This window comes from Bison bison, unplaced genomic scaffold, assembly GCF_000754665.1.
Source record: "Bison bison bison isolate TAMUID 2011002044 unplaced genomic scaffold, Bison_UMD1.0 scf7180017864030, whole genome shotgun sequence".
Lineage (NCBI taxonomy): Eukaryota > Metazoa > Chordata > Mammalia > Artiodactyla > Bovidae > Bison > Bison bison.
The window spans coordinates 3,134,828-3,146,867 of NW_011494602.1; the positions used below are offsets into that span (position 1 = coordinate 3,134,828).

Sequence of the window (12,040 nt, forward strand, 5' to 3'; positions counted from 1 at the left end):
GCCATTGTTTTCACTGTTTCCCCATCTATTTGCCATGAAGTGATGGGACTGGATGCCATGATCTTAGTTTTCTGAATATTGAGTTTTAAGCCAGCTTCTTCACCCTCCTCTTTCACTTTCATCAAGAGGCTCTTTATTTCTTCACTTTCTGCCATAAGGGTGGTGTCATCTGCATATCTGAGGTTATTGATATTTCTCCCGGCAATCTTGATTCCAGCTTGTGCTTCTTCCAGACCAGTGTTTCTAATGATGTACTCTGCATATAAGTTAAATAAGCAAGGTGACAGTCTACAGCCTTGACATACTCCTTTCCCTATTTGGAACCCATCTGTTGTTCCATGTCCAGTTCTAACTGTTGCTTCCTGACCTGCATACAGGTTTCTCAAGAAGCAGGTCAGGTAATCTGGTATGCCTGTCTGTTTCAGAATTTTCCACAGTTTATTGTGATCCACACAGTCAAAGGTTTTGGCATAGTCAATAAAGCTGAAATAGATGTTTTTCTGGAACTCTCTTGTTTTTTTGATGTTCCAGTGAATGTTGGCAATTTGATCTCTGGTTCCTCTGCCTTTTCTAACACCAGCTTGAACATCTGGAAGTTCACAGTTCACGTATTGCTGAAGCCTGGCTTGGAGAATTTTGAGCATTACTTTACTAGCGTGTGAGATGAGCGCAATTGTGTGGTAGTTTGAGCATTCTTTGCCATTCCCTTTCTTTAGGATTGGAATGAAAACTGACCGTTTCCAGTCCTGTGGCCACTGCTGAGTTTTCCAAATTTACTGGCATATTGAGTGCAGCACTTTCACAGCATCATCTTTTAGGATTTGAAATAGTTCAACTGGCATTCCATCACTTCCACTAGCTTTGCTCCTAGTGATACTTCCTCAGACCTACTTGACTTTACATTCCAGGATGTCTGGCTCTAGGTGAGTGATCACACCATCATGATTATCTGGGTCATGAAGATCTTTTTTGTATAGTTCTTCTGTGTATTCTTGCCACCTCTTCTTAATATCTTCTGCTTCTGTTAGGTCCATACCATATCTGTCCTTTTTTGAGCCTGTCTTTGCATGAAATGTTCCCTTGGTATCTCTAATTTTCTTGAAGAGATCTCTAGTCTTTCCTATTCTATTGTTTTCCTCTTTTGCTTTACATTGATCCCTGAGGAAGGCTTTCTTATCTCTCCTTTCTATTCTTTGGAACTCTGCATTCAAATGGGTATATCTTTCCTTTTCTCCTTTGCTTTTTGCTTCTCTTCTTTTCACAGCTGTTGTAAGGCCTCCTCAGACAGCCATTTTGCTTTTTTGCATTTCTTTTTCTCAGGGATGTTCTTGATCCCTGTGTCCTGTGCAATGTCATGAACAGAGTCCATAGTTCATCAGGCATGCTATCAGATCTAGTCCCTTAAATCTACTTCTCACTTGCACTGTATAATCATAAGGGATTTGATTTAGGTCATACCTGAATGGTCTACTCAGTGAATAGTCTTTTTTTTTTTTTTTCTTTTAAGTAGTGTTTAGCTCATAGCAATATTTCTTCTTCCATATTAACAAATGCATAGAATTCTGTTTATTGGATTTACACTATAATTTTGCATGTGAAGTGAACATACTTTGGCCATTCAATGACAAATGCAAAGAAACAGTGAACTTCCCAATTCTAAGGTCATAGATTAATTTGTATGCTGAAACGGTGACCTCTAATCCCCACAGAAATCTAATCTACACATACTGGGCAATAAAAAAACAGTGGAATAGTTGTTTATGATAGTTTGGTTTTTACTTTTTCAAATGTAAGATATTTATAGCATAATTAATGAGAGAAAAATCTATCCCAAATTATGTTATTGCTTTCAGTTCAGTTCAATTCAGTTCAGTCACTCAGTAGTCACTTAAAAAAATCCTTACAGATAGTATAGATATAGATATTACAGATAACTATTACACCTATCTATAGATATCACTCTCCACATAGGTGGAAGAATGGGTGGATAGGTGGATGGATGGCTGGATGGATGGATAAGATAGATGCCTCTTTTTGTCAACTATATTCTTTTCTTTCAGTATTCTCCAGAACTGGAGTTAATTTCAAGTCTGCCCACTCAAATCATTAATGAACTTGTAAGGGTATTGGTGGGGAAATAGTGAGATTTGAGGACCCAGCAATTTCAAAGGAAGTGTTCAATAATGTTCTGATCTTAAAGGAGTCACATCATACAGAGAAGGCTTCTTCTTCTTCTTCTAAATATCTGTGTCCTGGTAGAGAATTTCCAAGTCTAGCCCTCAATACAGTCATTTATTAATTTGCTGAAGATGAACCAACAGGTGTTCTGGATATAAATTCCAAAGGCAAGTGATTGTGATGCAAGTGTGAGCAGGGAGTGTTTCTTCTGTGATCACACTGCGTCCTGATGGCCTTATATATGCAGCACTGTAACACGTCCTGATCATCTGTGTGCCTCAGTCACTCAGTAAGTGACAGTTTACACATGTTGTTCTCTCTTGGACCTAGCTTACAAATTCTCCTCTTCCTGAAAACTTTCCTAGATTTTTAGTTTGTTTTTCTCTGATCTTTCCTTTACTCTATAACCTTCCCCTTTTTTTTTTTTTTTTTTGGTGGCTATAGTCCATTTTATTGCCACTATTGCCTTTCTAGGTATATATCTTTTTAAATTAATTTTTGTATTTTAATTGGAGGCTAATTACTTTGCAATATTGTAGTGGTTTTCACCATACATTGATATGAATCAGCCATGGGTGTACATGTGTCCCCATCCTGAACCCCCCCTCCCACCTCCCTCCCCATCCCATACCCCAGGGTCATCCCAGTGCACCAGCCCCAAGCACCCTGTCTCATCCATCAAACCTGGACTGGACAAATAAAAAGCCCAGAGATAAATCCACGCACCTATGGACACCTTCTCTTTGACAAAGGGGGCAAGAATATGCAATGGAAAAAAGACAATCTCTTTAACAAGTGGTGCTGGGAAAACTGGCCAACCACTTGTAAAAGAATGAAACTAGAACACTTTCTAATACCATACACAAAAATAAACTCAAAATGGATTAAAGATCTAAACGTAAGACCAGAAACTATAAAACTCCTAGAGGAGAACATAGGCAGAACACTCTCTGACATAAATCACAGCAGGATCCTGTATGACCCACCTCCCAGAGTAATGGAAATAAAAGCGAAAATAAACAAATGGGACCTAATTAAACTTAAAAGCTTTTGCACAATGAAGGAAACTATAAGCAAGGTGAAAAGACAGCCTTCAGAATGGGAGAAAATAATAACCTTCACCTTGTAACTTACCTTCACTGATGAGTTGTATTTAAACATTCTAAATTCATTTTCTATTTGCACATTTGTGTCCACCCAAAGGCAGTCTGTTCAATGAGACTATCAGTGTGTTTTAAAACTGCTTTTTAATCCCTCACATCCTCCATCACCCTCTACATTTCCGGGGGCATCAGAGAAGTAAATAGTAAGGGGGAAAACTAGAATGAACCACATGGTACCAGATTAGATTCAGAGACGTCCATCTGAATTCATGTTAAGATTACTACAGATAGAGATGAATGGGTAGAATTATAGACATGTGTGTGTACATGGGTCACTTTACACGTGACTGTTGCATGGCTCTAGTCACTGAAGGGGCTTGGAGGCAGTGACACCCTGGTAGCAGTATGCACACCCAGCAGCCAGGCACTGGTTTCTAATAGCATCCTTCACTAAAAGGGGTCACGGCACCTTAGAGGAAAGGCTGATTTTAGGGCAGGGACAGAAAAAATACAAGCTAAGCTTAGAGTATTTAAGGTACTTTCTGTCACTCGGATAGTGCCAGAAAGTACGCAAATGATCAAAAAATAAAAGAATTGGGCCTTTTCATAGGGACACAGCAGCCAGTCTCAAAGAACTCTTAATAACCAAAGCTGAAACAATTTGAGCAACAAAACAACAAAGTACAGGTAAACTTCAGAGATATTACAAGTTCAACTCCAGACCATGACGATAAAGCAAGTTCTGCAGTAAATCAAGACCTACATATTTGTTGATTTCCCAGTGCCTATAAAAATGATGTTTATGCTATACTGTAGTCTATTGAGTGTACAATAGCGTTATATCTAAAAACAATAATGTCTGAAAGTATTTTAATTTTAAAATACTTTATTGCTGAAAAATGCTAACGATCATCTGAGCTATCAGTGAATTATAATCTTTTTTGCTGGTGGAGAGTTTGAAATATTTCGAGAATTACCAGAATGTAACATAAAGGCAAGAAGTGAGAAAATGTTGTTGGAAAAATGGTGCCAGTAGACTTGCTTGAGTCAGGGTTGCCATAAACCTTCAATTTGTTAAAAAAAAAGAAAAGAAAGAAAGAAATCTGCAAAGCACAATGAAGTGAAGCACAATAAAAATGAAGTATGCCTGTATTGAATTATAACCCAAAGTATTATTCAGTTGCTAAGTTGTGTCCAACTCTTTGAGACCCCATGGACTGCAGCATGCCAGGCTTCTCTGTCCTTCACTGTCTCAGAGTTTGCTCACATTCATGTCCATTGAGTCAGTGATGCTATTTAACCATCTCATCCTCTGCTGCCCCCTTCTCCTTTTGCCTTCAGTCTTTTCCCAGCATCAGGGTATTATTCAATGAGTTAGCTCTTTGCATCAGGTGGCCAAAGTATTGGAGCTTCATCTTCAACAACAGCCTTTCCAATGAGTATTCAAGATTGATTTACTTTAGGATGGACTGTTTGGATCTCCTTGCAGTCCAAGAGACTCTCAAGAGTCTTCTGCAGCTCCACAGTTCAAAAGCATCAATTCTTTGGCACTCAGCCTTTCTTATGGTCCAACTCTCACATCTGGTATATGACTGCTGAAAAAACTATAGCTCTGACCATATACAGACCATTGTTGGCAAAGTGATGTCTCTGCTTTTTAATAATGCTGTCTAGGTTTGTCATAGCTTTCCTTCCAAGGAACAAGCATCTTTTAATTTCATGGCTGCAGTCACCATCCACAGTGATTCTGGAGCCCAAGAAAATAAAATCTGTCACTGTTTCCACTTTTTCCCCATGTGTTTTCCGTGAAGTGATGGAACCAGGTGCTACATCTTAGTTTTTTGAATGTTGAGTTTGCAGCCAGCTTTTATACTCTCCTCTTTCACCCTCATCAAAAAACTCTTTAGTTCCTCTTCACTTTCTATCAAAGTATAAAACAAGTAAATATTCATGATTCTATCCCTACTGATTCAAATAAGTGATATAAAAATGAAAATAAATAAATAGGGAAAGTGGGCAAGTGTCCTATGCAAAAGGATTCCAAGTACTTTATGTAGATACATCCCATCAGGAAGGTAGATCTTGACTGGACACCCCTTGAGTATGGACTACACTTAGTGACTTGCTTCCAAAGAGTGCATGAGAGGGGAGAAGGAGGGAAGCAAAACTTTACCATGTGAAAACTTGGCAACTATTACTATGGCCAGGTGATCAAGGTCAATATCATCAGCAATAGTAATGCTGATGGTGTGTATCCTGGATATGATGTAATGAAATTGGTATATTACTCTGTGATCTTCCTTCCGTAAACCAATAACCTCAGTTTAAACATGAGAAAAATACCAGATACACCCAGTTGAGGGACATTCTGCACAGTAACTGACAAGTACTCGTTAAAATTGTGCACCATACTGGATGCTTGGGGCTGGTGCACTGGGACGACCCAGAGGGATGGTACGGGGAGGGAGGAGGGTTCAGGATGGGGAACACGTGTATACCTGTGGCGGATTCATATTGATATATGGCAAAACCAATATAATATTGTAAAGTCAACTAACGCATGTATATGGAATTTAGAAAGATGGTAACGATAACCCTGTATATGAGATAGCAAAAGAGACACTGATGTATAGAACAGTCTTACACTACTGTAAGTTTGTACAGATCATATTCCTAAGATGTGTCTTTGTTTAAGAAAGTCTTGATTACATAAATCATATTTAGAAAAAATATTTAGTTAACAGTTTATATCTGAACACTGTTTATATGTTATGAAAAATGCTTAATTACAAAGGCTGATGTATGTTTTATTTCTGTTTTTCTAAATGACCTACAGTACTTGGTAGGTGTACTAAAATTGTTTGGGGAGTGGGGTTTAGAGACTTCTAATAGATGTATAGTTAATTTGGTAATTCTCTCGCATGAGGTATAAGCTTCCATATGCTGGTTATTTAATAGATTTGCTACATAAGTAAAACATGGTTCACCTAGATAGTTTGATATGTATGGGCATTACTCCTAGTAGTATTTGTTTGTTGTCTTTTGTTGCTTTGCTCCTTCCGTGCAGGCTGAGACCTAATCTCCTGCAAGTACAGTAAAATAATTTACCTATTTTTGCAGACCCTATTCATAGGATAAAAAAAATTAAGATTGCCTTTTACTTTTGAAACATTTATATTTGATGAAGTTGCTGTCTTGAGTTTAGTATTGATATTGTGAAAATGAATGCAATTTGGATTTCACATTTCTTAATGTTTGTTCTTATTTCACAAATGGATAATTAAGGAATTATGCGTCATAAAGAAGGAACCTAAGTGAGCTATATTATGGGTATGCTGTCTTTGCTCACACATTTGGGTAGCTTCTGGAATATAGGACTTATTCACGTTTTGCTTCCTAATCTTTCTGTTGTACAGGGCCAGATCTCCTCTTAGCCACTTGATTGTTTTTATGTGAAGCACATCTTACTATCGCCTTATTTTGGTTGCTTTTGTTCACAAGAATTGTTAATATGAGAATGTGTATCCACCTTAATAAAGAAGTTAAAATAAAAAAAAAAAAAAAAAATAAAGAGTTTGCCTCGGGCTTATGAAAAAAATTAAAAAAAAAAAAAAATGAAATTTAAAAAAAAAGCTTTCAAATTAAAAAAAAATTGTCAAGGTCATCAAGGAAAGTCTGAGAATTATCTCATGTCTAAGGAGACATGACAAATAAAGGTAGTGAGGTAGACTGGATAGGACTCTGAAACACTAAGAAAAAAATCTAATGAAATCTACATAGACTGTGCTAAACAGTTTATGTTAACAGTAATGCAAGATGTTAACAACTAGCAGCTTTCCTGAAGTTTCAGTGGAGAATGGATACATCTGTATGTATGGCTGGGTCACTTTGCTATGCACCTGAAACCATCACAATATTGTTAATCAACTATACTCTAATATAAAATAGAAAGTTTAAAAAATGTGATTAATAAAAAACATTGGGACTAGGTGAGACATATATGAGACCTCTTTTTTCAGCTTCTCTGTTAATCTGAAAGTATTCCAGACTTAAACATTTATTTAAAAGAAAGGGTGAAGACCAAGGCTTAAGTCCAGAACTGACTGAGGGGGAAGAAAAACAATTTGTCTTTCACCGTGGTAGTTGGAGAAGCACTGATCTATAAAACACAGGTCTAGGAGGACTTTGACTTTTTCTTCCAGTTTGAAATTGCTTGTGCTAACTGAGATGGCTTTGAACTCCTTGCTACTTCCTCCAAGGTATTTTTCTCTTGCATTCCTGGAAGTCTGAAGTCACATTTTGTTCTTTGTTCTTTTATCCGCCCTCATCATATTTTACTGCAAACTTTGTCATTGTCAAGGTGCAGCTGACTAGCTTTGTAAGTACTTTCTGATTTCTTTCCGCTCCTGCTATTCATCCTGGTGTTATTTAGGTTCATTAAAGGGAACATTTGGGCTTGGCAGTTTGTCACTAAGGTTCAGGTACAACCACATCATTACCAAGCCATCCAAAATTCGGCGATGATGATACCGATGATACACAGTCAAGAAACCATTACAGTTATATCACGTTTGATCACAAATTAAATTATATAAGTAATCTTCGTACCATTCCCTATTTACAGCTTAGAAAGTTTCCTCTTCTATGAAATCTGATAGCTTCAATTATTATGTCTTTCATAAAAAGTTTAAAAAAAAATGTGCACCTCTTTCTGAGTATGTTACTGTTTAAGTAACAATGGTTTTAATTTTGGAAGTAATCTGGATAATGAATGTAAAAAGATAGTAAGTATACGTTTTATAAGCAAAGAGTTATGAACTTAAAATTATAATCATCAGCTTATTGTTAGATCGCAGGGTTTAGTGAAGAAGCAATGAACTGGTACATAAAACAGTGATACCCGATAAATAGCTTCTAAATGGCTTTTTGATATTTGATATCTCTATTGAGACAGATAAGGAAGAATTTGCAATTTGAGACTACTGTTTAATATTTGATTTATTTCACCAGTCAAGAAATCAAAGAATCAACAGGCTTTTTTCTTTATCTTTTTTAATGAAATGCCCCTGGGGCCTATTTTCCTCTGTGGTTTAAACTGGACGGAATCAGGATAGGATTCTTCCATCAATTTGAAAGTGTGAAATGTTTTCTTTAAACAGTGTTCTCTTTATTATTCCCAGACAATCGTTAGAGGAAACAAACCCTGCAAGGAGACCTCCATCAACGGCCTGCTGGAGGATTTTGACAACATCTCTGTGACCCGCTCCAACTCCCTGAGGAAGGAAAGCCCACCCACCCCAGACCAGGGAGCCTCCAGCCGTGGTCCAGGCCATCGGGAAGAAAACGGCTTTCTCACCTTCTCGCAGTATTCCAGCGAATCTGACACCACTGCTGACTATGCGTCTGAAAAGTACAGAGAAAAGAGTCTCTATGGAGATGATCTGGACCCGTTTTATAAAGTTGGCCACTCTGCCAGGCAAAATGGGCACGTATTGAAGATGCAACACGGGGAGGCCTATTATCCTGAGATGCAGGCTTTGCAGTCCGACAGAGCCCGGTTTCCTGCAGATTATCATGCACACTTGGACTCACTGAGCAAACCCAGCGAGTACAGTGACCTCAAGTGGGGCTTCCAGAGAGCCTCGGGCAGCTCCCCTCTGGATTATCCGTTCCAGTTCATACCTTCTAGAACTGCAGGGACCAGTGGGTGCTCAAAGGAGAGCTTGGCATACAGCGAAAGTGAATGGGGACCCAGCCTGGATGACTATGACAGGAGGCCAAAGTCATCGTACCTGTGTCAGACGAGCCCTCAGCCTGCCATGCGGCAGAGGTCCCGGTCAGGCTCCGGGCTCCAGGAGCCCATGATGCCCTTCGGAGAAAGTGCATTTAAAACCCACCCCCAAGGACACTCCTACAGCTCCTACACGTACCCGCGCCTGTCTGAGCCCACAGTGTGCGTTCCAAAGGTAACGTTCACTGCCTTCCTCCCTCCAGCATGCGGGACCTCCACAAGGTGTGCTCCCACCACCCTCTTATTTGGATTCTAGAGCACTGGTTAGTCTGTAAGTGAGAATCTGTATCAAAATTCTGCCTGGTTTCCATTCACAAGCCCCCAGGGCAGAGAATTTAGGGCAAGGCACATGTATTCATTAAAATCAAATCCTCTGGGGAATTCCTACAGGCTTTCTGGGTTAAAAGGCAAAAGAACATTTTTTTCCAAAAGATATCCTGCTATATTAGTGATAAATGTTCTGTGCTGGCACAGCAGGGTGTCTTGTGTTACAGAGTGTAGAGTTCTAGACTGCCAGAGGGAGTAATACAGTAGTTCCTCCACTCTGGTAAAGGGTACCTAGAACTGCCAAAAAGGGGAAAAAAGTCAGGATAATGGGTAAGTTTTAATAAAGTTAATTGTATTCAATTCAAGGGATTGTCGGTATTTTGAGAGTATTTCTTTCTACTAGGTTAGCGTTGACATGTCATGTGTGTGTGTGTGTGTGTGTGTGCAACTTTAGGACGATAGATGGAATCTGGTTGCTAGGCCTTCCTTGGTGTGCTTTTTATTTTGTTTTGTCTTATTGTAATTTCTCTTTTAATATTTTTTCTTAATGTTGTAAATTTGCTTTGAAATGTGGCTGGGCCATGATATCCCAAAGTTTGGGAACCATTGTTGGAAGAGTTACTGGCTTTACAAAATACCTTGGAAAGTGTGCCAGCACTTTGTTTTCCCAATTAACTTAGAAATGTTTTTGCTACCTCCCTGCTACAGCTAAGTGAAGATGGGCCATTTGGCTGTGAGTTCTAGATTACAGAGGTCTCAGACCAGTTGAGGGAGACTTGGCTTCTAGAAGCATGATTGTGGACGTTTGTAACCCAATACTGTCTCTTCAACAGCTTGGTGAGCCACACAGCGAATCTTGGAGGGCAGGGCTGCCTGCATCATCTGATTGGTTATCAGTGCCCAATATTTTCCTTTGTTTGTTATTTTTCATAAACATAATCCAAGATATTGAAGTCTTTTAGGGACAAATTGAGAGTGACTTAAGCCATACTTTAGAAAAAGCAAAATAACTATCACTTTAGCTCCCAATATATAAAAATAAATCCTAAGGAAATAAAGACCTGAAATATATACCACCAATTAAAATTTAAATATTGAGAGTGCTTTCCATCTCACTGTATTATCTATTTGAACTACCATGATGAAGGTATCATGACTGCCTTTTCCTATGTTCTCCCCAGGGCAATGGTTGGAAAGAGGTCTGTCTAACTAACTGACAGACAAAAGCTCTAGGAAGCCATATGCACGTGTCATGATGCAGGAGATCATTTATGTAATTTCCTGTGCACATCACCCAACCCAAGGTTGTAGAGCATCACAGTTGTAGAATGAACTAAGCAAATTAACACATCCTGTAGCTGAATCTAGTTACATTCTCTAGTTTGTGAACATCAGTGCTTACTTCAGGAATAAATAATGTGATTTCTTTCAGCTTTACCAAGTTTATAATTGACAAAATTTTAAGATATTTGAAGTGTTCAAGATGATGATCTGATCTACATATACACTGTGAAGGGATTTCCCTCGCTGAGTTGACATTCATCACCTCACATATTTACCTTTTTGCTTATGTATGAGAAATTTAGGTTCTACTCTTTTAGCAGATTTCAATTCTACAATATAGTACTATCAACTACAATCACCATGTGATACAATCTATCCTCAGACCTTAGAGCTGAAAGTCTGTATCCTTTAACCAACTTCCTTTTCTCCACCTCCTAGACCCTGGCAACTACTTTTCTGTTCTCTGTTTCCATGAGTTTGACTTCTTCCTTTATTTTCTAAAATCCCACATATAAATGATACCAGTTGCAGTAGTTGTCATTCTCTGTATGGCTTATTTCACTTAGCATAATGCCCTTCAGTTTCTTCCATGTTATTGCAGATGACAAGGTTCAAGATTTCCTTCTCTTGTAAGGCTGAAGAATATTCCTTTATATATACATTTCTTTGAGTCACATTTTCTTGATCCATTCATTTGTTGATGGACACATAGATTGTTTCCATATCTTGTCTATGCTAATATGCTAATAATGTGGCAGTGGGCATGGGAGTACAGATATCTTTCCCAGATAATGATTTTGTTTCCTCTGGATATATACCTGGAAGTAGGACTGCTATACTGTGTAGTAGTTCTACTTTCAATTTCTTGTACACTTGTGACTATGCCAGTGCACGTGCCCACCAACAGCACACAAGGGTTCTCCTTCCTCCACATCTTCATCGGTGGTGCTAGTGGCAAAGAACTCTCCTGCCAATGCAGGCGACATAAAGAGAGGCAGGTTCAATCCCTGGGTCAGGAAGATCCCCTGGAGAAAGAAATGGCAACCCACTCCAGTATTCTTGCCTGGAGAATCCCTTGGGCAGAGGAGCCTGGTGGGCTACAGTCCATAGGGTCGCAAAGAGTTGGACACGACTGAAACAACTTAGCACACACACCTCTTTAATAATAGCTATCCTAACAGGTTGAGGTAGTATCTCATTGTGCTTTTAATTTGCATTTTCCTGATGATTAGTGAAGTTGAGCACCTTTTTATATGCCTGTTGGTATTCAGGTCCTTTGCCCATTTTAAAATTATGGTATATGGTAATACGGTACTTTTGCTATTGAATTCCTTGCTATGAGTTTCCAGAATACTGGATATTAACTCCTTATCAAATATGTGATCTAAAAATGTTTTCTCCTGTTCTGTAGGTTACT

At 38.6% G+C, this 12,040-nt stretch overlaps 1 protein-coding gene across 1 annotated transcript in view; it reads left to right on the plus strand.

Moving 5' to 3' along the window:
• Window positions 1-12,040, plus strand: part of PAK7 (p21 protein (Cdc42/Rac)-activated kinase 7) — a 115,232-nt gene that overhangs the window by 62,592 nt on the left and 40,600 nt on the right. Inside the window, exon 2 of the mRNA XM_010834221.1 lies at window positions 8,462-9,247. Coding sequence (XP_010832523.1) covers window positions 8,462-9,247 — 786 coding nt within the window. The remainder of the gene's footprint in view (window positions 1-8,461; window positions 9,248-12,040) is intronic.